This window comes from Saccopteryx leptura, chromosome X, assembly GCF_036850995.1.
Source record: "Saccopteryx leptura isolate mSacLep1 chromosome X, mSacLep1_pri_phased_curated, whole genome shotgun sequence".
Classification (NCBI taxonomy): Eukaryota; Metazoa; Chordata; class Mammalia; order Chiroptera; family Emballonuridae; genus Saccopteryx; species Saccopteryx leptura.
The window spans coordinates 111255819-111282159 of record NC_089516.1 but is presented as its reverse complement, the minus strand read 5'-3'; the positions used below and the strand labels follow the sequence as shown (position 1 = coordinate 111282159).

The following is a 26341-nucleotide window of genomic DNA, read 5'->3' as shown; positions in this document are numbered from 1 at the left end:
GAAAAATTGATAATTGATGCTTCTCATCTCTCTCCATTCCTGTCTGTCTGTCCGTATCTATCCCTCTCTCTGACTTTATCTCTGTAAAAAAAAAAAAAGAAGGAATCAGCTCTGCATTGGACATGTTGAGTTTGAGTTGTCTATGGACCATCAAGATACATGATGACCATCTGGGCTGGGAATAGAGATTTCAGTTGACAAGGTGTTGATGATATGTCCCAGCTGTGGATACATGAAAGATCACCTAGGAATCAAAGTTGAGTTATATGAACACTAGGCTAAAGACAAAAACTTTGGGATGTTAAGTCAGTAGGGGAAAGAAAAGACATCCTAAAAAGAGGCAGAGCAGGAATAAGCAGAGAAGTAAGAGGAGGTCTGAGGTGTTTGAGAGTGGTGTGTGAATGAGGGGTGGGGAGAGCTCAGAGATGAGGATGTGGTGTGGGCTGGGGCCAGGGATGGGGTGGGGGTCAGGCACCATCTGCATTTAACAGGATGTCACATGGTAATCACACATGCTCTTCCCAGAAAATGCCATTCATCATTTTGAGCAGTGTCTACTCATTCTTTGAGGATTCTCTTCCTTCGTAGATGAACGGTATCCTCAATACTCCTAGTTATTCATTAAAGTTACAACAGCCACACTCATTTCCTTACAATGAATAAGTGTATTTATATTTACCCTCTTAAAAATTAAACTGATTGCTGTTTTCTGTTTGAAATTCTAAGCAAAGGACACCCCTGCTTTTTATAGGCTTGTTTTTTGTGCTAATCTTATTTGCTTGAGAATGAATTAGGCAATTAGGAGAGGAGATATTTGGGTCACAATATAAGTGCTTGATCTGAACTGCTCATTGCTCAGGATCACCTGTTAAATTTCTCTCAGTTTTCAATAATATACATTCAGCACGTCTAACATTAAAAACATCTTTTTATTTTAAAAAAAGATGTTAGAGAGAGAGAAAGGGAGTGAGAGAGGGAGAAGCGTGAGAAACATCAACTTGTAGTTTCTTCACTTTAGTTGTTCATTGATTGTTTCTCATATGTGCCTTGATGGGATAAAGGGGGGCCTCCAGCCGAGCCAGTGACCCCTTGCTCAAGCCAGCAACCTTGGGCTCAAGCCAATGATTACCTTCTCAAGCCAGCAACCCCCCACTCAAACCGGTAACCTTGGGGTTTGATCCTGGGAGCTCAGCATTCCCAGTTGATGGTCTATTCACTGTGCCACCACTGGTCAGGCTGAAAACGTCTTGTACTGGTTTGGGAGGACTGAAATGATACAGCCCCTTAGAGGCTAATCTACTCCCATTATATCTGTAACGTCCTTATTGTCTTTCCTGATTATAAATATGATACATACTCAGACAAAATCAGATATGGTAGTCCCCCTTATCTGTGTTTTCACTTGCCACGGTTTCAGTTGCCCGCAGCCAACCACAGTCTGAAAATATTAAATAGAAAATTCAGGAAATAAGCAATTCATAAACTTCAATTATTTATTATTATTATTTTTTTGTGATGAGAGAGACAGAAAGACAGGCAGACAGGAAAGGAAAGAAATGAGAAGCATCAACCCATAGTTGCGGCAACGTAGTTATTCATTGATTGCTTTTCATATGACTTGGGGAGGGGGGCTCCAGTCTAGACAGTGACCCCTTGCTCAAGCCAGCAACCTTTGGGCTTAATCCAATGACTATGGGATCATGTTTATGATCCCACACTCAAGCTGGCGACCCCATGCTCAATCTGGTGAGACCACACTCAAGCCGGCAACCTCGGGATTTTGAACCTGGGTCCTCAACATCCCAGGCTGATGCTCTATCCACTGCTCTACTGCCTGTTCAGGCAGCAATTCATAAGTTTTAAATTTCACACTATTCTGAATAGCATGATGTAATGTTCCATCATTCCACTCGGTCCTGCCTCATCCCTTTGTCCAGAGTATCCATTATGTATATGCTATCCTCCCATTAGTCACTTAGTAGTTTTGGTGATTAACTTGACTATCATGCCATGACAGTGCTTGTGTTCAAGTAATACTTATTTTACCTAATAATGGTCCCAAAACACAAGAATAGTGATGCCTGCAATTTGGATATACCAGAGAGAAACTGAAAAGTACAAAGGTAAGGATAGTAAGATATTTTGAGAGAGAGAAGTATCACATTTGTATAACTTATTACAGTATATTGTTATAATTGTTCTATTTATTATTAGTTACTGTCGTTGATCTTTTATTTTAGAGAAAGAGACAGACAGACAGGAAGGGAGAGAGATGAAAAGCATCAAGTCGTAGTTGTGACACTTTAGTTCACTGATTGCTTTCTCTCTTTAGTTCACTGATGTGCCTTGACCAGGGGGCTTCAGTCAAGCCAGTGAACCCCTTGCTCAAGCCAGCAACCTTGGGATCATGTTGATGATCCCACGATCAAGCTGGTGAGCCTGCACTCAAGCTGGCAAACTCAGGTTTTCGAATCTGGGACCTCAGTGTCCCTGGTTGACACTCTTCACTGCATCACCACCAATCAGGCTGTTGTTAATCTCTTACTGTGCCTAATTTATAAATTAAAGTATCACAGGTGTGTATGTGTAGGAAAAACAGAGTATGTACAGGGTTAAGTACTATCCGCAGTGTGAGGCATCCTCTGGGGGTTCTGGATGTATGCCCTGTGGATAAGGGGGTACTCCAGTTATAAAAACTCAAATAAGTAGAAACAAAAAGCCTCCCTGAAACTGGGCTGGGGTGCAGAGGCAGAATAAGCTCAGGGGTCTGTAATAAAAAAAGTGTTTTCTCCATAGTGACCGGATCATTTGGGCATACATATGTCAGCGCAGCTGCATGACACAGAGAGTCAGCACGCCTGCTTTACCCAGGTTGCACGCGTTAACTTGAGAAGAGCAGTGGTCAATGTCATACCCTGGAGAAAGCCACCACTGAAAAGATACTGAAGCAAAAGGGACTCGAGAAGGAGACAGAAGGAGTGGCTGGAATGGGGTGTACTTAAGAACTTAGGCTTTCGTTTCAGATGGACATGGGTTCAAATCCCATCTTGCCTTTTATTAGCCCAAAGATCTTGGACAAATGTTTTGTGCCAGTGTCAGAATCAAAGTTGTGGCTGGATTAGTCCTTGTGGTCCTTAGTGTGATTGGAAGATACCCTCAACATTAACCACCAGGAAACCTGGGGGGTATTATTCACAGGTCCTGGAAAGTGCATGATAGCGGTCACACAGTAGTGTTGTAGATAGAGAGAGAGAGAGCATGGGCCTGGGGTTGTGCTTCAGTTGAGGTTGAGGGTACGGCCAAGGTTTTGTGTGTGCTCACTCTTCATGGGTGAATTTAAAACATAAGGCAAGAATTGAAAGTTCAGGAAGAGAAAAAAGTAGTGGTACAAAAGTGCAGTTAGAAAAATCAACCAAGATTCCTAAAGTAAAGGAGCTTGGGGTGGGGGTAACAGCATCCTGACTCTCTATCTTTAAGTGGCTGGTGATGTGTTTATTTAGATAGCTGACTTTGAAGTGGATGCCTTAGCAATTGAAGCTTAAGTCAGGCCCTTGCATTATAAAAAAGAAAACAACAAGGCACAAATTCTCTATGCCTCAGTCTTCTCACCTGTAAAGTGTGGATGATGATAACACTGCTCTCTACCCTAGAGGGTGTGGTGAGGCATAGTTGACATGTATCGTGTATGAAAAGCTTAAACAGTGAGTGCTTGGCACAGAGTAACTAATGAACAGAAAATGTTGTTATGATCATGATTTTATTGGTAGAAGAGTCAAGGGACAGTTGTCTTGTGTAATGTATGGGTGGAAATGATAAATGGTGTCAAGGAAGATAAGGACTGAAAAATATCCATTGCATTTGGCAACAAGAAGGTCATTAACACATTTAAGAACAATAATTCCAGGGAAATTGTGAATAGAAACTAGATTGCCATGAGTGAATGGGAGGTAAGGAAGGAAGTAAAGACATCAGAATAGCAGAAAGAGTAACAGAACAGAAAAGTGAATCCAAGATCAAAGTCATGTGTATATGAGAATTTAGCATAAGTGAGTCAGCAGGGAAGGAATTGACTATTCACGAAAATATGCTGAGAAAATAGGCTATCCATTAGGAAAAAATAAGAAGAGACCCACACAAACATCATTCACAAAAATAGATTCCAGTTGGATTCAAAACTAGTTCTAAAAATATAAGGAGAAAATATAGGGGAATATTTTTATGCCATTGGGAATATCTTAGGAGTCTTTTCTAATTGTAACACGAAATCCAAAAGTCATAGAAGAAAAGACTTACAAATTTAAATTCATTAAAACAAACAAACAAACAAACGCCCCACCTCTTTGTATATTGAAAGACACCATAAACAAAAGTAAAAACAAATTACAGATGCGGAGAAAAAATTTGCAACCTATGTAACTGACAAAAGATTTTTCTAAAATGTAAAAATCTTCTACAATTCAGTGAGAAATAAACCAGTCATTAACAGAACAGAAATACAAGCGGCCAATCAGCATATGAAATGATGCTTACCAACAGTTAGGGAAATGCAAAATGAAAAACTGAAAATTCTTTTATGTATCAGATTTGCAAAATTTAAGGATAAAAATATAGGGGGTCTTCAGGTTACGACACAGTTCCATTCCTACAACAGTGACATAACCCGAATTTTGGTATAAGTCAAAACATACCCTAGCCAAAGTCACTTACGTATCCTAACACAGCTGTAAAATCATAATCTAGAACATAAAAACACAACTAAGCCACAGAAAAAGGAAAAGGACATAAATATACTGTAGTATTCTTCTGCTACACGCAACCAGACTAGTTCACCCATGTAGTCATAAGTATGACTCTAACAGCGTAAGCCGAAACACTCATGTCTCAATTTTTTAAAGTTTTTATGAAAGTGAGCATCATAAACTCAAAATGTCGTATATTGAGACTGTCATAACCTAAACGCCCCTGTATCCACTAACACCAGGTAATTTCATTCATTTTGCTAGGAGTGTAAATTGATGTAGATTTTTTGGAGGGCAGATTTGACAGTATCTATTCCTTATGATCCCGCAGTTCTTTTAGGTATACAGCCTAGAAAAACAACTGCATGTGTTCGTGAAAGGCATACAGAGGCCCTGGCCAGTTGGCTCAGTTGTAGAGCATCTGCCTGGCATGTTGAAGTTCCAGGTTCAATTTTGATCAGGGCACTCAGGAGAAGCAGCCATCTGCTTCTCCCCTCCCTACCCCCCCCTCTATTTCTCTCTCTCTATCTTTCCCTCCAGCAACCATGGCTCAATTGGTTGGAGCGAGTTGACCCCGGGTCTTGAGGATGGCTCCATGGCGTTGCCTCAGGTGCTAAAATAGCTTGGTTGTTGAGCAACAGAACAGTGGCTCAGATAGGCAAAGCATTGCCTGGTAGGGGCTTGCCAGGGGGATTCCGGTCAGGGCACATGCAGGAGTCTGTCTGTCTGCCTCCTCTCTTCTCACTTAAGGATAGAAAGAGAGAAGGAGGGAGGGAGGGAGGGAAGGAGGGAGGGAAGGAAGGAAGGAAGGAAGGAAGGAAGGAAGGAAGGAAGGAAGGAAGGAAGGAAAGGAGGGCTGGAAGAGGGAGGGAGTAAGTGAGGGAGGGAGGGAGGGAGGAAAGCATACAGAAAAGATGTTCATGGTAGCATTCATCATGGATTTTTTTTTTAAGTGAGAGGGGGAGAGACAGACTTCTGCATGCACCTCAACTGGGATCTACCCAGCAACCTCCATCTGGGGCCAATACTTGAACCAACCAAACTGTCATCAGTGCCCAGGGCTGACATTCAAACCACTTGAGCCACCGGCAGCAGGAGGGGAAGAAGGAGAGAAGCGAGAGAGGGAGGGGAAGAGAATCAGATGGTAGCTTTGCCTGACTGGGGATTGAACACAAGACATCTGCATGCTGGGCCAACATTCTATCTACTGAGCCAACTGGCCAGGGGACTCACGGAATTTAAAAAAATTAAACAGTCTAATTTCCACCAACAGAGCAACTGAATGAGCTATTGTACAAATTATACCATGAAATTCTATTTGGAAGTTTAAAAGAATGAAATAGCTCTATATGTACTCACGTGGACATGTGGTTAAGTAAAAAAAGAAGTTGCAGGATATGATTATGATGTCGTTTGTGTAAATCATCCCCTTCCCAATAAAACAAACATTTCTCTCTCTCTCTCTCTCTCTCTCTCTCTCTCTCTCTCTCTCTCTCTCTCTCTGTATATAAAGGCATATAAAAAGGTCTGCAAGGATCATCAACAAACTAAAAGTAGTCATGATCTCTGAGGAGGGGAGAATAAGTACATGTATTGCTCACACACTTAAAAATAAGAAAGAATAAAGTTTTAAAAAGAAGAAACAGATAAAGTAATGAAGTGGGTGTAGACTGCTTATTTAAGAAGCTTTTCTGAACTGGGAAAAGCAATGTCTGGGGGAGACGAGGTCAGGAATGACATTTTTAAGGATGGAGAGATGACGAAGGCTTGTACAGGAGCAGGAGCTTTAAGAATAGAGCAGAGGGGGCATGTGCGAGAGAAACAATCCACAAGACTTAGTAACCAAATTGAGATGGGGGTGTGATTCAGTTTATAAAATACTAAATGTCAACTCTGCCAGGTACAGTGCAGTGCCAGGGATACTAAAAAAGAAGGCACAGTCTTTAGTTAAGGATCACATAATTCAGAGGAGGGGTCAAATACATATGCAAATTAACATAGTGTAAATATTATAACAGAGGCATGTGGAAGGCGGCTGTGGGAATAGGAAGAGTACAACTGGCCAAGCCTGATGGTGGAAATGTAGGGTGGAGGTTGCTGAAAGGAAAGAAGAGCTGATCAAGAATGGCTCGACTAAGTCTTGAAGTTTTGTAGGCTGAGTGTAAGTTAGTCAGCTGGCATATAGTGGCTATTCAGTAGATGTTTGTTGAATGAACAAATGAATGAATAATATATACATTGATGAGAAAAAATAAAACACTAAAGAGAATGCCTCTAAATTTTCATCATTCAAAACCAAAAGTATTTGCCTGACCAGGCGGTGGTGCAGTGGATAGAGCGTCGGACTGGGATGCAGAGGACCCAGGTTCGAGATACCGAGGTCGCCAGCTTGAGCATGGGCTCATCTGGTTTGAGCAAAGCTCACCAGCTTGGACCCAAGGTCGCTGGCTCAAGCAAGGGGTTACTCGGTCTGCTGAAGGCCCACGGTCAAGGCACATATGAGAAAGCAATCAATGAACAACTAAGGTGTCACAACGAAAAACTGATGGTTGATGCTTCTCATCTTTCTCCATTCCTGTCTATCTGTTCCTATCTATCCCTCTCTCTGACTCTCTCTCTGTCTCTGTAAAAAAAAGAAAAAAGTAAAAAACCAAAAGTATTCAATGAATGTGTTAAGTAGAATGCTGGTAAAGGTAGAAAACATCAATAATGTGTCAGCAGTGAATAAGAAGTACATTTTTTAAAAGAATAGCTTATTCTTTCGAAAAACATCTGCATCCATCCATTAACTATTTATTGAGCATCTATTATAAGCCAGGCCCTATGGTAGGTGTAGAAGACAAACTTGGCTGTTAAAGTAAAAAACAACATCAAGGAGTATTTGGGGAGAAATGTGTGAGTGAAGAGGATCAGGTTAAAGAAAGATTTTTTTGTTTTGTTTTTTGTTTGTTTTTGAGATGAGAGAAGACTTAAGTATGTTTATAAGTTGAAAAGGAGTCAATAAGAAGTGAGGAGCTGATAGATAAATCAAGGTTCTAAGAACCTGAAAAGATGACATCAAGGTCACAGGGGTGACAGGCCCTTGACAGGATGAAGGACTGTATTCTCAGAGACTAGAGAGAAACCAGGAAATGTTTGTTCATTTTTAGAGGGAAGGAGTAAAGCAGGGAGTTGGGGTAATGTGAATCTACTGGCCTCAATTTTGTTGGTAAAATAGGTAAAAAGCCTCTTGTGAGACTGAAGGGATTATGAATAAGGTTTGGAGCTTGAAGAAAGTAGTAAAAGTTTGGAATGGCCAATGAAGGCAAGGGAAGGGAGCCAATCAAAGCCAAGTAAAGGGATTGGCATGTTGCTCTGACCCAGGGGTTGGGAACCTTTTTGGCTGAGAGAGCCATGAACGCCACATATTTTTAAATGTAATTCTGTGAGAGCCATACAACGACCAGTGTACAAACGCATTATCCAATAAAAATTTGGTGTTGTTCCGGAGGACAGTTGTGAATGGCTCCAGCCACCTGCAGCCATGAACATGAGTGGTAGGAAATGAATGGATTGTAATGCATGAGAATGTTTTATATTTTTAACGTTATTTTTTTTATTAAAGATTTGTCTGCGAGCCAGATGCAGCCATCAAAAGAGCCACATCTGGCTCGCGAGCCATAGGTTCCCAACCCCTGCTCTAAAAGCCCATATGAGGTTGAAGGCCATGAATGTGTAGTGTAGCCAAGACCCATAGTTTTGCAATTGCTTCTAGCCAACTTCAGCAGTGGTGTAGGAGCGGAGAGAGCCGATCCTAAAGTTTATTCATTCAGCACAGCAGTTTTGCTAGGCAAGGAGTCTAGAAGGCCGGGGTGCAATGGAAATGAGGGTGTTGGTAAAAAAAAAAAAAAAAAATGTGGTTCAGGTAATCAATTTTGGAGTTGAGCCTGAGCTGAGAAGGAGCTGAGGCCAGGAAGAGGCTTATGTCCTCTGAGATAAAGAAGTCAAGGTACCAGAGGACTCAATGGGGGAAAGATCAGGTTTAGGAAGTTTGAAGGCAAAACAGAGCTGGAAAATGTGAGATTGTGGTCAGTTAGTGGAGCGTGGGAGAGAGGTTGTCTTGGGTGAAACTGGTCTGCCTAGTGGTAAGGTGTGGAGGTGGTGGAAGGAGAGGGAGCTGAAGGTTGTGAGGTTGAGACAGTCAAGGAGTAGAGGCCGAAGGTTAATGGGTTGTTGAAAGTGCGGTCACCCAGACTGGGGAGAAAGACTGTGGGTCAGATGCCACCAGAAGAGGATGAAAGAGGTCTCAGATGAAGAAATGGCTTCATACTGAGGTAAAGGAGTAATAATTTAAAAGTGGTTCCGAGCCTCTGTGCCCACCCCACTGACACCAAGGTACACCGATTGTGGGAGAATGAGACGCCCGCACTCCAGGTACTGGAGGCTTCCAGGTACTGACGTCCTCAGGGTTGTGGTATTCTCAGTGAAGAAAGATTTCCATTAAGGCAAAGAGGTAGGCACGTTCTATAAAGAAGCAGATGATATAGGCCAGTACTTCTCTGTAGGAGACGACCCCGCACCAATATAAACGGCAGTTAACTGCAGAGCAAGGGTTACTTGGAGACGAGATCTTGGAGTATATTAGCCATGGAGAGACACTGGCCTGGGTTACTTGAATGCAAGTACGCAGGATTCTGGAGGAATGCCTCCAAGAACCAGATGTCCTTTGTGATTGGTAAGCTCTGGGACTCTGACTCTTCTCGTGTCCTTGTTCATGAAAGAAACAGTAGACGTGCAGGGTTGGGGATGAAACGGATGGGAAAAAAGGCTTGTGTAACTTTCTAGTTTTATCTGCTGAGCTTTTGGAACTCAATAAATATGCAGTGGCAATTTTATCTGGGCTGATTCCGCCTAACAGTTTCAGCCCTCTGCCCAGTTATCTGAATCTGGTGTGTCTTTTGCCTCACGAGCCCGAACCGTTAAGAAATTCGTAACACTTCTCAAACTTGAATGTTGCCTCCAAGTCTTGGAGCCTCCTAATAAAATGCAGATTTTGATCTTGTAGGTCTGGGCTGGGCACTGCAGATTTTGCATTTCCGACAAGCTCTTGGATGATACTTGGGCTACTAGTCCAAGAGCTATACTCTCATACATTGAGTGACAAACATGCAGGCAATTTTATCATGGTTCAGGGGTTTCAGAGGGCACAGTGGACATGTTTTGAAGACAGGTATAAGAGGATAAGTCCATAAAAGATAGAGCAGAATAGAGATGACTGGAGAGGGAGGAGGAAGTGACTGGAACGATGGTGATAGAGTGAAGTAGTTGTTGTCACTTTTGGCATTGTTCCAATAGATCTGACTTTGGTTTCTGAGATGGTGGTTGGTGTTCAAGTACAATATCTGTGACCAGGTCTTGTAGGTTTCCAACATGGAGCCTCCGATGGCTCTGTTAGCAGAAAGCTGGCACGTGGGGGAGGAGGGATAGGAGGATGAGTTCCAGGTGTCTACTAAGTGGGTTAGGAAGATGGTGGTAAGTTAGGCCATGGAAGGAAGTGAGACCACCCAGAGACAGTATGTATGTAATGTGTAGAAGGACAACAGAAGATGGTTCAGGATGGAACCTCAGAAACAGGCCAAGAATTTAAGGAAAGGTGAGTGAGAGGGAAGAGGTAGAACATGACGGTGGCAGTGAAGCCAGAGGAGAATGTTTCAAGAAGGGACTGATCCACATTTTCTTTTCTTTCTTTTTTTTTTTTTTTCATTTTTCTGAAGCTGGAAACAGGGAGAGACAGACAGACAGACTCCCACATGCGCCCGACCGGGATCCACCCGGCACGCCCACCAGGGGCGAAGCTCTGCCCACCAGGGGGCGATGCTCTGCCCATCCTGGGCGTCGCCATGTTGCGACCAGAGCCACTCTAGCGCCTGGGGCAGAGGCCATAGAGCCATCCCCAGCGCCCGGGCCATCCGTGCTCCAATGGAGCCTTGGCTGCGGGCGGGGAAGAGAGAGACAGAGAGGAAAGCGCAGCGGAGGGGTGGAGAAGCAAATGGGCGCTTCTCCCGTGTGCCCTGGCCAGGAATCGAACCCAATCCTCCACACGCCAGGCCGACGCTCTACCGCTGAGCCAACCGGCCAGGGCACATTTTCAAGAAAGATGAACACTGAAGTGTTCACTGAGAGATAAAATTATTGTTTTTCTATAATGTGCTTGTTTAGGAAACCCAAGGTAATCAACTAAAAAACAATTCTAATGACTCAGTCAGTAGCCAATATCAAAATAAACATTCAGCTAGCCATAGATATTTTATCAATGAACAATAACCAATTATAAAACATTATGGAACAGAAGACCCCATTCACAGCAAAAATAATAATAATAATAACCCTGTACTGTACCCTACCCACAAGACCCCACGTCATCTCTCCTCTGCTGCGTCACAGGCTTCATCTCTTATTACTCTTGTTTTCATTGAGGTGAAACTCTCATAACATAAAATTAACCATTTTAAAGTGAACAATCCAGTGGCATTTAATACATTCACAATGTTATGCAACCACCAACTTCTGTCTAGTTTCAAAATATTCTCATCACCCCGAAAGGAAATCCATTAAATAGCAACTCCCCATTTTCTCTTCCCCTTAGCCACAGTAACCCTTATTCTATTTTTTGTCTCTATGAATTTGAGTATTCTAGGACCTCAGATAAATGGAATCATGCAATATTTGTCCTAAGAACTATATGATTCCATACATAGGTGGGACATAAAAATGAGACTCAGAGACATGGACAGGAGTGTGGTGGTTATGGAGTCGGGAGGAGGAGAGGGAGGGGTAGGGGCACAAAGAAAACCAGATAGAAGGTGACGGAAGACAATTTGACTTTGGGTGATGGGCATGCAACATATTCAAATGTCAAAATAACCTGGAGATGTTCTTTCTGAACATAATGTACCCTGATTTATCAATGTCACCCCATTAAAATTAATAATAAAAATAATTTCCACAGAGAGGAGAGAGAGTGGATGGGGGGCGGGGAATGAGAACTATCAACTCATAGTTGCTTCACTTTTTTAGTTGTCCATTGATTGTTCGTTGTACGTATATGCCTTGATTAAGCAAGCCCAGGGCCTTGAACCAGCACCTCGGCATTTCAGGTCAACGCTCTATCCAGTCTACCACCACAGGCCAGGCAAAGTTTGTCCTTTTGTGACTGACTTCTTTCACTCATCATGGTGTTTTCAAGGTTCATCCATGAAGCAACGCATATCAGAATTTCCTTTCTCCCTTTAAATGGCTGAGTAAGAGTCCATTGCATGAATAGTCCGCATTTGGTTTATCCAGTCATCAGTTGATGGGCATTTGGGTTGTTTTCACCTTTTGGCTATTGCGAATAGTTTATTGTTCTTGAGAAGTGTTTTCACTAACTCCTAGCTCCCTTGCCCTCTTCCTATTGTTCAAACCTGCCTCAGGGCCCCGTGACCTCTGTTGTTCCTCTGCCTGCATTGCTCTTATCCCAGCTTCTCCTTGGCTCTGTCATTCTCATCTTTGCAGCACAAATGTCACATACTTCCCTGATCACTATATTTAAAGAAGCTGAACTCTGAGTCACGTTATATCCTATTATCCTATTTTATTGTCTTCATACTAAATATTGCTAACTGAACTGAATAAGAAGTAACGTCCAAAACAGTGGTTGTTTTGTGCCTTTGAGCCCTTTAACAACCTACAGAGACCTCTGACCTCATTCTCAGAATAACATTTTTAAATGCCTAAAATACACCAATTATACCAAAAATACATATACTGAAATATATTAAGATTGTGATTTAGCAATTCATGTACTTCTCTATTAATTCCTGAAATAAAAATATCTGTAAGCTGGTCTAATAAACAACTATTATAATTTAGAAGTTTGATGAGTAGATATGCCGTTTTGCGATATTTGCTAAAACTGTAATAGGAAACAAATATCAGTGATTTCTTTTGGTTATGAAATCGCAGGTCGGCTGAAATTACTGGAGATTGTTACCTACGTTGGTACCTCAAGAAAATGCTAAACTTTAGTTCACGCTTATTGAAAAAGGTGTGCTTGTTTTTCCTGTCCAAATTCATAGATACTATGAATTCTATCCAGTGACCCCTTAGAGGTCTGTGGGTCCCAGTCTAAGAACTGCTTCCCTAAAAAGTAAAAGATATACAGTAATAATGGGGAGGGGTAATAATAGGGAGGGGCAGGGTGTGTTGGAGCTGGGTTTTGTAGGAGATGGAAGAGATCATAGTAAACCAGGGAATAACTAGCTGGAAGAAAGCTCCCTGTCTACCCTTTACCCTCATGGAACTTGGTTGTGAAGGAAGTAGCAATTTCCAGTTGAGAAGGATATGGGAGAAGCAACACCTCTGAACAGGGGACAGCTGTCACTTAGTGGAAGAAGGCATTTTGGGAAGAGATTGCCTATGGAAGTACGGGCTTTTATTTACCTCAGACTGGAGTCCAGTGAGCACAGCAGAGTGGAGTAGGATGATGAGACATTAGGAACGGAGGTGGAACCCTTACTATATTCCAGATTCCATGCTGGACACTGAAGAGACAAAGATGAGTCAGTCACCTATTTCGGATTAGATGAACCAAATCCTATCAGCTGATTGGCTGGTTTGGCTGGTCTGACTCATACACCTCCCCAGAGACCCTAAGAGCCAGAAGCAGCAGCACAAAGATAGGCCCCCACTGGAGATTTGGGAAGAAGAAAGCTAAAAATGTACACTTTTCTTTGATCCTTTTGGGAAAGCAAGTTACTGAAGTAAAAAAAAGTTATGTAATGGAGAAAAAAATAAGTAGCGCCATGATTAGGGAATTCGAACCAGCCAATCATCCAAAAATTAATTAGGTAAGTCTAAGGGATGTACACCCCACCCTTACTCCCAGTTCTTCAGGAATCTTCTAAGGACCCCTGCAACCCAGAGATTCTTTGATGTAATTACCCTTCAGAGCAATGATGGGCTCAGAGGGATCAATAGAAGAAAGAGAGAAGCGTATTTTTAAATTTTGGCCTTGGGCTCCAGAAGTACCCTGTGCCTGGATCTTTCCTCTCTATGTAGCTCCCGGAATCCAGGACTCTGTGATTCTCTTTTAAAAAGCTATTTTCCCTTCTCTAAAAGGGGATCTTTTTAAAAAGCTCAGATTAGGGGTTCCTGCAGGCAGGAGGCACTGGCTGGGTCCCGCTCCCCCTTTGATCATGTTCCCTCTGGCAGTGGGACCTGGAAATTCACTGCCAGGCCAGCCCGAAGGGAGAAAGCCCCAGATGCAGAGACAGCAGATGGAGAGATCATAACAGAGGCAGGGCTGAAGCGAAGCTGACTGGGGAGGGCAGAAAGAGGCTGCAGGGTCCGCAGGAATGGCCCTGGGCAGAGAGAAGCTTCCAGGACAGGGAGGAGCCCAGAACTGATTGACTGTTGTTTAAGAAGTCCTGCAGAGTCCTGGTCAGATAGCAGTTGCTTAGAGCATTGACCTAATATGCAAAGGTTACTGGTTCAATCCCCAGTCTGAGCACACATAGAAACAGACCAATGTTTCTGTCTCTCCGTCTCATATCAATCAATCAATCAAGAAGTTCTGAAGAGACCTGAGAGTTGCAAATGGGGCTGTGTGTAGAGACGCAGTGAGCTTGGGTGTGTGTATATGTCAATAAAGGCTGTGGTAGGGGAAGTATCTTTATCAAATTTTGCCAAAGTGCTTTGATTTTAAAGTCACAATCTTGGAGGACATGAGAACTGGAAAAATATCTGGACCTTAGGGGAGCCAAGTGGGTAGCACCACTGAACCTGGCAAGACTGGGTAGGACCCAGAGCATTCTGACCAGATTTCCCAGGAGCGGGGTCAAGGAGAGGACCTGGCCACCACTGGGTGCCCAGCACAGAAAGGATTTCAGGCATAATTGGGGAAGGCTGTATGGAGGAGATGGGCATTCGGCTGAGCCCTGAAGTCTGGGAGGGCAAGATTAGGATGAAAAGAGAGAAATGGACATTCCAGAGGGAAGGCGCACAGATGGGCATAAGTTTGGCTCCTGTGGGGACCAAGGAGGTGACCAATCTGACGGGATTGGCCCACTGATGAGAGATGAGAAATCCAGCTAGGTACGAAGAGTCAGATTACCAAGGACATTTTCAACTTCTACAAGGGCCTGTACCAAATTCCCCATTTTTGGAATGATTGAACCGTTTTCCTACTCTCCCCTTTAGCTACAAGCCCATTGTGGAATTCATCGATGACAAATTCGAAGCCTACCTGCAGGAGGAGCTGAAGATCCGCAGGGCCCTGCATGACTATCATGACACCCGCATCCACGTCTGCTTGTATTTCATTGCCCCCACGGGCCATTCCCTGAAGTCTCTGGACCTAATGACGATGAAGAAGCTGGATAGTAAGGTATGGAGGTGTGGGAGAAGGTAGGGGGGAGGCTGGGCAAGCCCTATCACTCTTACTGTTTTCTTACACAAAGTAGAAGCCAGGTTGCAGAAGAAGTTTTATGGCCTCGTTATCCTCTCTTCCATCCTCTCTCCCTCCATAATGATGTTTCTATTGATCCAGAACCAGTACCAAATACTGTGTTTTCCCAGCACAAGGCATAGGTTCACCCTGAGCCATCTTTCTGCCCTGACCCTCTGGGGCATAAGTGTGCATGCAAACAAGATGGTTGACCTGGTTTAGGGACTCAGGCTTTGGCAATAGAAAGGTGTTTTTTCTTTGTCCCCATGTTAACTTGGCTGAACTAAAATTAAACTTGCAAAATTGACTATAAAATTATTATTCTTTTCTTCTTCTTTTCCAAGTGAAAGCAGGGGAGATAGAGAGATAAACTCCCATATGTGCCCTGACTGGGATCTACCCAGCAACCCCTGTCTGGGGCCAATGCTCTGCCCGTCTGGGGCCATGCTCACAATGGAGCTATTTTTAGCACTTGGGGTGGAGTCTCCACAGAGCTGTCCTTAGTATCTGGGGCTGACACTCGAACCAATTGAGCCATAGCTGCGGGAGGAGAAAGAAGGGAGGAAGAGGAGAGGTGGAGAAGCAAATGGTCACTTCTGAGTGCCCTGACTGGGAATCTAACCTGGAACATCCACATGCTGGGTCGACACTCGACCACTGAAGCAGCTGGCCAGAGCCAAAAGTTATCATTCTTAGTATCAATATTGATTTTTATAATTGCAGCTAACATTTGTTACACTCTCATGTGCCACAACTATGCTAATTACTTCATGGAGCATCTCATTGAATCCTCACAACCCTATGAGCAAACACTGTCGTTATCCCCCATTTTACAGAGGAGAACATTGAGGCTCTGAGAGGTTAAGTGACTTACCCATTGTCATTTATCTGGGTATTGGTAGGGTCTAGATTGGAATTTAGATCTCTGGCACCATATTCTGTTGCCTCCCTACCTGAGAGAGATAGCTGCAGGGATCAAGCATGTCCTGCTTTCAAAGAAAAGGAAAAATGCAAATCCCACTCCAGATATAAATTAGATAGCGACTCTTCATTTTAAGGGTTATGTGCTGTACAAAAGAATTAACCATGAAATTCTTTAGAAAAACCTAATTACTAGAACATTTTCCCCTAATATTTAATAGGTGCATGGCACTGTGATGAGCATTTTATATGTGTTATTTTATCTTATCTTTATAATTACTCAGTGTGGTGGATACTGTTAGTATTTCCATTGTACACACGAGGAAACAGAGGCACAGAGAGTCAAAAATCTTGCTCAGTGTTAGACAGCTTGTAATGGGTCGGGGTCCAGACTGAACTCTCTCTGACGCCAAGGTTTCTTTGTTTGTTTGTTTCTTTGTTTTGTTTTGTTTTACTAAACTAATTTATAGGGTGGGGCAAAGCTAGGTTGGCAGTTATGAGTATGAGAAACACAGTTTGTTATTATTTATTAATTATTGTATTATTTTCCGAACGAACTGTAAAATCTCCTTTTGCCCCACCCTGTATGTGCAGTTATTTAGTAGCACTTCCGCTATAAAAGCTGAATTTCAGCTATAATGAAAATAGAAGCAATTTTTCATTTTTCACAGCCATGAGCTCACTGCCCATGACTAACGGACTGCTCTGGAAATGTCGCCACACCCTGCACGCCCCTCATAGGGCAGCAGAGCGCCTCACGGCTGGTGGCCTGGTGAGTGGGCAGGTTAAGTAAACAGCCTTTGGCATATGTTTATAACGCGCCGATGGAGACGGGATGAAAAGCAATGAGGAGAATTGTCTCTGCCTGCCGTTCGCCCTTGGCAAGGGCTTTGGGGAAACCCCCAACCCTCCCAAAAAAGATTTCAAAAAAGGTGCCTCCACAGACCAATGTCCCCTTGCCCTGACACCTGAAACCCTGAGTGATATCAGTCTTTAGAGGCTCTCCTGAGGCAAGTACAAAGGAGGCAAAATTTGCCTTCCAAGCCTACAGCTCCCAGAACCCCTTGCAGATCTCTTTTCAGGGCCGCAGCACTGTCTGCGCCCCATAGAAGCTGCTGGCAGGAGTGACTGTGTTCTCTTTGTGAACCTGAGCTTGGGGGTGCTCTGTCCACTAAACCATGTGCATTTCAAGTTTATCATCTGCCAGTAAAAGCCTTGTTCATTTCTGGAGGAATTTTAAGGATCAAGGTTCAGATGGCTTGAAGTTGGGGGCAGAAGTTGCTGTTTGAAATTAGGCATTTATGCTTGTTTTTTGTTTTTTTTGTGTTTTTTTTTTTTTTTTTTTTTTTTTTTTTTAGCGAGAGAGAGAAAGAGAGGAACAGACAGACAGGAGGGGAAAGAGATGAGAAGCATCAATTCTTTGTTGCGGCACCTTAGTTGTTCATTGATTGCTGTATCATATGTGCCTTGACCGGGGGGCTACAGCAGAGTGAGTGACCCCTTGCTCAAGCCAGCAACCTTGGGCTTCAAGCCAGGGACCATGGGATCACATCTATGATCCCATGCTCAAGCCGGTGACCATGCGCTCAGGCTGTGACCTCAGGGTTTTGAACCTTGGTCCTTAGCATCCCAGGCTGACGCTGTATCCACTGTGTCACTGCCTGAGCAGACTTTTTTTCTTCCTTTTTTTTTTCTTTTGTGACAGAGTCAGACAGAGGGACAGATAGGGACAGACAGACAGGAAAGGAGAGAGATGAGAAACATCAATTCTTTGTTGCGACACCTTAGTTGTTCATTGATTGCTTTCTCATATGTGCCTTGATGGGGGGAGACTACAGCAGACCTAGTGACCTCTTGCTCGAGCCAGCGACCTTGGGCTCAACCTGGTGAGCTTTGCTCAAACCAGATGAGCCCGCACTCAAGCTGGTGACCTCGGGGTCTCGAACCTGGGTCTTCCACGTCCCAGTCCAACACTCTATCCACTGTGCCACGCCTGGTCAGGCATCTTACTTTTTTTTTATTTAAAATTTTATTTATTTATTTCAGAGAGAGAGAGAAACATCGATTTGTTGTTCCAGTTATTTCTGCATTCATTGGTTGTTTTTGTATGTGTCTTGACCGTGGATTGAACCTGCAATCCTGGCGTATCAGATTGATATTCTAACCAACTGAGCTGCCCAGCCAGGACTATGCTTGCTTTCTTCATTCAGAAATTATGAGACTTGGGCAGCATAGCTCTTTTTTAATATGTCTGAGATCAAATTGGTAACTGAGAGGGTCTTCATCTAACTGGGCTGATTCCTCAAGGCTTGCTGCCAGAGGGAGGTCCAGGTGTGTATGTTCACTGAGCTCCATGTGGCCTCCCTGTCCTGCCATGCCCTGTGGGTCTCTGTCATGCTGGCTGGTGCTAGCATGCACTGGATGGGTTGGGACAGTTTACTGTTAGCAAGGAGTGGCTATCTTTCCCCTTGTCAACCACAGATTTCCAACTGTCATCTTTCTACTTGAAATTACCAGAGCAGTGACCTTGGTATTAAAATATCACACACACACACACACACACAAAGATATCACACAGCTCATCAATTTGGATGTGAGCTGGTAGACAGCTCATGGTTAAGACTGTGGGGTTAGACATAAAGCTAAACTTGGATTTGGATCCCAGTTCTGCTACTTACCTGCTCTGTGGCCTTGGACAAATTATTTAACCTCTTTATGCCTCAGTTTCTCATTGGTATAATAGTGATAATGATGCCTCTTGGGAGGGTTACTGTCAGGATTGTGTTAGTCTGTGTGAAGCACTTACTTCAGTGCCCAGCACTTGGTAAGCACTCATTGTCATTGATTATATTACGATTTGGCTACAGAGGTGGCCAGTCCTAGAGCGCTGGGTTGAGCTGCCCCTATGGCTGCTGGTGAAAGTCCTGAGCTGTGCTGCTATTGTAGTTGTAGATTGCCAATCATGTTCCCACTCTGCTCCTCCCTTCCTTAGGTGAACATAATTCCCATCATTGCCAAAGCAGATTCCATTTCTAAGAATGAGCTAGCAAAGTTCAAAATCAAAATCACCAGCGAGCTTGTCAGCAATGGAGTCCAGATCTACCAGTTTCCTACAGATGACGAGTCAGTGGCAGAGATCAACGCAACCATGAACGTGAGTGGGGGGAGCACAGGGGTTCTGTGTGCTGGCCGTTTGCCCTTTCTTGTCGTTGTCGTTGTTGTTGTTGTTGTTGTTGTTCTTCTTCTTCTTCTTCTTCTTCTTCTTTGACCAAACAGCTGTCAGACATCTTCACCACCCATTTTAGTGTAATCGATTCTTGGTTATCTGAGTCTCAGGTGTTGGGGAGAGACCATCTAGAACGAAGCAGCTCCTGTTTTCTAGTGGTGGCTGCTTCAAAGCCTCAGGGGTGCAGAGATTTAATAGCCAAAGACTGAAAGAGGGAAAAGCTGACTCCAGGAAGAGTCTGGCGTCAGGTGGAGGGATTCAGACCTGTCCTTCCACCCTCCTCTCTGATGCGGCTCTGGTCTATGCCAGGTAGCCCCCAGGGGACTGCTGAGAATGCCAAGATTCTCTGTCTCTGACCAAAACAATGCCACGACAATTGATGCAGTGAAAGAAGGAAAGGCTGAACAAAGTTGGCTGGCTTTGGACACTCAAGGATAATCTGTACTTAGATAATCAAGCCCTCTGCCTCTGGGAGGAAAAATGATATATGGCCTCCAATTTTTCTGGTGACTAGAGGAATGTTATTTTTTTTAAGTTTCAGGGTTATGCTTTGGTTTATTAAGTGTGAATGAATCAAAAAAAAAAAACAAAAAAAAAACACGACTTGCCATCTTGCCACTCATCCCGCACTCCCTCCCACTAGAGGAATGTGATGAAGAAGGCAAGGACTCAAACCTCCTCATGCTTCTTTCCAATGTGTTGATGCTGTTGCTGTGAAATCTTCAATGTTATGATTCAAGGAGACAGCTAGAAGCTTTCAGAAAGCCTCTGCTTTGGGAACAGATTTCTTTTTTTCTACTGAAAGGCACCCGTTTTTTCCTAATGACATAATGCCTGGATATCGCCAAACTCAGGAAAGCCTTGTAATAAAAGCAATTTTTAGAAACTTTCCTGCTGCCGCTGCCCCGTAAGTTATCATTACAGCAGCAGCCGCCACCTCTGTGAACCGGCAGACCAATCAGCGTAGTGGGGCAGCCAGTCACGGTCTCGCCTGACCTCCTGCCTATCAGTACATCCGAGATATATTTGCTACTAGAAGCCCCTCATCCTCTTTGACAAGTCTGGCCCAAGAGGACAGCAATGTGTATTATGCTAGGTGAAGTTATACCTATGACCAGTCGTAAATTAAAAAAAAAAAAAAGATTAGTGTTTATTCTCTCAAGAAGCCAGAATGTTTGAATGGGAACCAGGCTCTGTTACAATGAGAAAAGCTGAAAGGGTTGTAGCCTGCAGAAAAATGGGACCCTAGAGAGAAGCATTATTTGGTGTCACTGGCACTGATGTCTGGAGGCGCCTGTCACCTCAGAATATAGGGCCGCAGGGATAGTTTCAAACTTGAATTCCCTAAGTCACCAGGCAACGTTCAGGCTTGCAGTTTGCTTTGCTAAGGGTGGCGAGGGGATGAGAGTTCTCAGAAATCTCCAGGTGGCACGCGGCACTACATCTCCCTGCTTTGTGGGTCAGGATGACAGTCATTCTGGCCTGTGCTCTCAGCTCAGCTCCGTCCTCCTGTTTGGACCGAGGGCAGGCGCAAACTCAAGGTTGGAAACTTCCTGTGCTTGGAAGCAGCAGTTCTCACCAACACTGTTTGGGCTGTGAAAGGATTTGGGGTCTGGTCTTACAGTAGTCCGAAGTTTGCCAGTATTTCACTTTGAAAAACTAAGTATTTTTCCATTTTCAAAATTCAAGTATATTACCGTATTTCCCCATGTATAAGACGCTCCCTTGTATAAGACACACCTTAATTTTGGGGCCCAAAATTTGAAAACAATTGTATTACATAAAATTATTGAATTCAAGTTTTATGCATCATAAAATTCATACAACTCTTCAGCAAGCTCAAACAAGCAGGAAATGCAAGTAAAAAAACTACAACCACTGTATAAGACGCACCCAGTATTTAGACCCCAAATTTTTTGAAAGAGGGTGCGTCTTATACATGAAGAAATACGGTAGTTTCACATGTACAACATACATAGTGATTCGACATATATATTCCTTATGACGTGATCACCTCCATAAGTCTAGTAACCATCTGACCATACAAAGTTATTAATATAATATTGATTATTTTGTTATGCTGTACATGACATCGTGATTTTTTTTTTTTTCTTTCTCATAACTGGTAGTTTAGTGGATTAAGGGTTAGTTATCCTTATAAAAAAACATCACTCATCATTCATTCCCTGGCATTCCACCATGATTTTCTGAGTGGGAAAGAGAGGGTTGGCTTCCGGTTAGTGGGCCTGGACTCCAGGGGCATGCATGCCAGTACTACGTGTTATATGTGTTGCAGTGGTGGACAGGATAGGGAGTCGCCGTTATAAAATGCACACACAGGGTTCCTTCACCTGTCCGCCACCGTCACAACTGTGTCAGAAGTCCACAGGGTCTTTGGACAAGCCATGGTCTATGAAACTGCATCATCAGAGATCTGGGCTTGGGTGGTAGGAGGAATGGGTGCTGGTATTTCAATTCTGGATTTGACTCCAGCCCCACAGCCTCAGTCACCCCAGCCGCTTATCATGGGAAGCGGATTAGAAGAGTGGAAGAAACCTCTTGCCTAAGTGGAGAAGACTGTACAGCCCTCCCGCCACTCACCACTAAGGATTTTCATGGCAGGAAATGAAAATAATGAGGTCTCAGCTTCCCCCTTGACGAATGGGTAGCTCTGAAAACCCTGATTTCAAATTGAATGGGCAAGACGAGGGAGTGAGAGATCTTGTGGCATAACTCTCAACCCATAACTCTCAATGCTGTAGACTTTAATACTAAAAATTGCTGTGTTGTTCAAATTAAATATTGTTTGAGCTGCTCAAACCATGACTGGGGACCAGGCAATAGGTCCAATTACTTTACTTGGCTCACTTGATTGACTTCCTGTGAGGTCTTGAGTTTGACCCCCTAAAGGCATTCGATCACATGGGTGACTCATAGGGCCACAAGGAGACCCACAGGCACAAGCCTGTTCCTTCTTCTGAGGCAGCAGTGCCATTTCCCTTGTTGGCACATGCTTTTGTGGGAATCACCTAGGGTTGACTTGAGAGAATCTTGCCATTCTCTTATTCAGTCACCAGTAGGAGCCTGAGATGGGGCAAGCATAACCAGCAGCTCGCCTGGGAGACACTGTTCAGCATTGGGAGAAAGCCACAACCACATGGGATATTGTCAGGTGAGAAGAGAGGGGCCCGACAGTCTCGATTTCACTGGGCTGAGGGGAACGTTTATCTACCCTCCCTAAGTATAATGGATGTAGCGGAACCAGAATAGAATAATTCATGCCAGTTGGATCATCACTTTATTTATTTATTTTAAGTTTTTGTTTTTTTTTTTAATTTTTATTTATTGATTTTAGCCAGAGAGGAAGGGAGAAAGAAAGAGACAACATCAATTTGTTCCTGTATGTGCCCTGACCAGGGATCGAACCGGCAACTTCTGCACTTTGGGCTGTTGCTCTAACCACCAGAGCTATCCAGCCAGGGTAGATCATCAAACACTTTGAAATGCACCGAGAGGAATTTAAGGTAGACATGAGACAGGAAAGGTAGTGAATCTGGCATTAGACTCACAAGAGGAAGCTAGAAGCTATCTCTAGTTTCTGAGACTGGGGCATGTGACCTCTGGGAGTGCCTCATCAGAGGTCTTCCGGGTGAGAGAGTTGCACAGACTCCCCTGAGGAGTCTGCTGCTGCATGCTGCTGCACTGTCTTGCATCTCTCAGAGTTCCCTCCCTGGGCCCACACATACCAGTGTCACCCCTCGAGGTATGATGGCAGAGGGTACCTTCTCTCTGCTCTTGACTCCATTCTGGTTGTCATAGTCATCAGTCTCTAAAGAGCAGCAGAAGGAGGGCCAGAGCCTGTCCCCAAGATTGCTTGCAGTTCATGGTTAGCAGGCTTCCAGCAAATGCCATTTAGCCAGGAGGCAGGGTACAGGCCGTCCCGGGTGACTGGAGGAGGTTGGCATCTCAAGCACGGTGTCCTTGGTACTCCCTGGGAAGATTTGGGCACAAGAGTTAAGGACCAGGGAAACTCATTTAATCTTTCTGTATGCCAACTCTCCCACATTATGAATGGGGTTGATAATAACTGCCCTGTAGGACTGTTGTGAGAATCCAGAGAAATCTGCCGGGGAGCATTGGGAGATTATATCCTTGCACATACTTATCAGAACAGACTTTGATGCCAGTTGCACGGGAGTGGGCCGTGGGAGGTCTCTGGAGCCCTCTGGAACTGCCTGGGCTGTGTGATTTGGAATAAGGGGATAACATGACAGCAGTTTTCAGGAAGAGGGGAAGCAAGTAACCCTGTTCTAACAACGTCCTTTTTTTTAAAGATTTTATTATTGGCTTTAGAGAGAGGAGAGAGAGAGAGAGAGAGATAAAAGTGATGGGGGAGGAGCGAGAAGCATCAACACATAATAATTGCTTCTCATATCTGCCTTGAACTGGGCAAGCCCGGGGTTCCGAACCAGCAACCTCAGCATTTCAGGTTGATGCTGTATCCACTGCACCACCACAGGCCAGCCTAACAATGTCCTTTGGAGATAAAAATAATAGGCCTAAGGGAATCCTGATATTTTTTATGCTTTGATTCTCTCTTTTTTTTCTTTGTTTCTCTTGAGCCGAGAGAAATACCTCCCACTTCACACAGCCTCTTCCTCCATCACATTCAGTTGAGAGCCCAGGACATATGAGAATGATGCAATGCAGTTTCTCTTTCTCACCTCCTCCCTCAGTCTGGCCCTTCATCCAGCCCTTTGCCATCGCTGCCCCTGGCTTTTTTGTGTCATGTGGCCAAAGCTTTGTGGTCTCTGCAGGAAGGGCAACATTGGACCGGAAAGTGTTTGAGGGTGAATTGGAGGCCCCCGACATGTCTTAGGTCCCTGAGTAGGAACGAATTGTGCCCAGATGACCCCTCAGCAAAGCTAGATGGCAGAGCTCAGAGATCTCTGACCACTGGGCAGAGTTTTTGAGATGTCACTGTCCCCCTAATGCCGCATGTGTCACAAGCCCAATGACCCTCTTGATCATTCATCCCCCTTCTAGGACTGATGAAACATTTCTTACCTCTACCCCTTCCCCACCTTCCACATCCATAACCTTCTCTTTCCCTCTTTCCTGTGTCCCTCTTTCAGGGATGGTCAGTGGAGGGGGAGGGGGTGAACCAAGATGATATTCTGAGCACCTCTTTGCTAGATGGCCAAGCACCTGGGGACATTAGCAGAGGCCCTGGAGCTGAGCTCCTGATGAAGTCCTGTGTTTTTCATTCTGAACAACATTCTTGGGGTGCACAGTTAGAAGAGAATGGAGAGGAAGGATTGGTTGTGAGATCAGTGCACAGATTAAACAAACAAAACACATTTGTGGTGGGTTTCCTAGAATTGAAGTGCCTCTTATTACCTGACTTTGCACAACCAGTCCACCCTGGCCTTTTAAGTCAGAGAGACCTGTATTCCACCTCTTACTCTGCCCCTTACTACTGTGTGCTGCTGGTAGGTCACTTAGCCTTCCAAACCTCAGTTTTCTCTTCTGTAAAATGGGATAATAAAAATACCTACCTCAAACATTGTTATGAAGAGCCAATGAGATAATGCAATATAGAACACCTGGTATGGAGTAGAGAGAGTGAAGTGAATTGCTTCTGCTAATATTAGTTCTATAGCCACAATACTGTTAGTATAAATGCTGCTGCCCACTCTGTGAAGCCCACTTTGACTTCCCATGAAGTTACCTGCTCTGTGTTCCTTCAGCCCTTGAGCCTCTGTTTATAATCTAGACCCTACTGTATTATCGTTGTTGGCATGTCTCTCCCTTACCAGACTGTGCACTCTCTGTGCGCAGGCGCCGACCTTGTTCAATGTTGTATTCTTTTTAATGTCTAGCAGGAGCTCCGTAAATACTTTTAGAATGGAATATTGAGGCAATGGATGAAAATACGTGCGATTGAAGCCTGTTTTGCCAGGCAGGCTAAGAAAGCTCCAGTGGACTTTTTACTTGTGCTTGTAAAGTCCTTTCGGGTAAAGCCCGGCCCAGTATCACCTGGTTTGTAAACTATACTTAATCAGCAGTTCCATTTGGCCCATGGTCACTCAGCACTTATGACCTGGCCAGCTCGCTGCCGAAAGGCACTTTCCCAGGCCCCATACCGTGAACTGGGGGCAGCTGCCTTTTCTCTGACCCACACAGCCTTCATGAGCCAGGCCTCAGCCCTGATTACCCCCGCAAGCACCAAGCTCAGGCCCCTGTTTATACCTGGTCTTTCTTTCCTCTCTGCAGTTTCTATGACCTTGCCACTGCCATTCAAGCAGTATTTATGAAGCACCTACTGTGTACAGTGCACCAGAACATATATTTGAGCCCTTGGTCATACTCTGTCGTATACAGTCTGAGGGATAAAAATTGAGCTTCCCCAACAAGATTGTAAGCTCCTAGAGGGTGAGGAGGGAGTATGTCTTGTATTGCTTTTGTCTCCCTTACAGCACCTAAAACAGAACCCAGCACAGTCATGATATGTGGATCAGTGCTTACGGACTTGACCTGTAGGCTCAGGAGTTCAGTGTGAGCTCCCCTCCAGGGAAGGATGAGAACAGGAGCGCACACCTCAGTCGGCAGTGTGCTTTCAGTCCACACCTGTTCTTGGGGCTCTCACACCATGGGGCGGGGGCAAGGCCTATGGATCCCAGTACGCCTGTTAGTTAGCCTCTCGATCCCCACACAGCCTTCCTCATCCTACTCACCCACCTTCCAAAGGCTCGTGCCCTCAGTAGCTGTGAATACTGAAGAGCTAGCTACTCTGTGAGTCCGCTTATTAATCTGATTTTCTATCTTTGTTCCCTATGCATTCGGCCGTTCATTGTTACCTTTTATTGTGAATCTCTGAACAGCTGAAGCCTAGACTAAGCTTCTTATCTCCAGGCAGCTAGGGAGTTTAAGAAATGCCTCTTGATGTTGACAACAGTGAGGGACACTGCAGCACGAGGGTCTGAGGCC

General features: G+C 44.2%; 1 protein-coding gene across 4 annotated transcripts in view; it reads left to right on the top strand.

The window, feature by feature from the left end:
- SEPTIN6 (septin 6) overlaps positions 1-26341 on the top strand; it is a 79379-nt gene that overhangs the window by 27986 nt on the left and 25052 nt on the right. For all 4 annotated transcript variants that reach the window (XM_066356126.1, XM_066356124.1, XM_066356125.1 and 1 more), the window contains exons 4-5: positions 14958-15144; positions 19118-19279. In XM_066356126.1, the coding sequence (XP_066212223.1) occupies positions 14958-15144; positions 19118-19279 (349 nt within the window). The remainder of the gene's footprint in view (positions 1-14957; positions 15145-19117; positions 19280-26341) is intronic.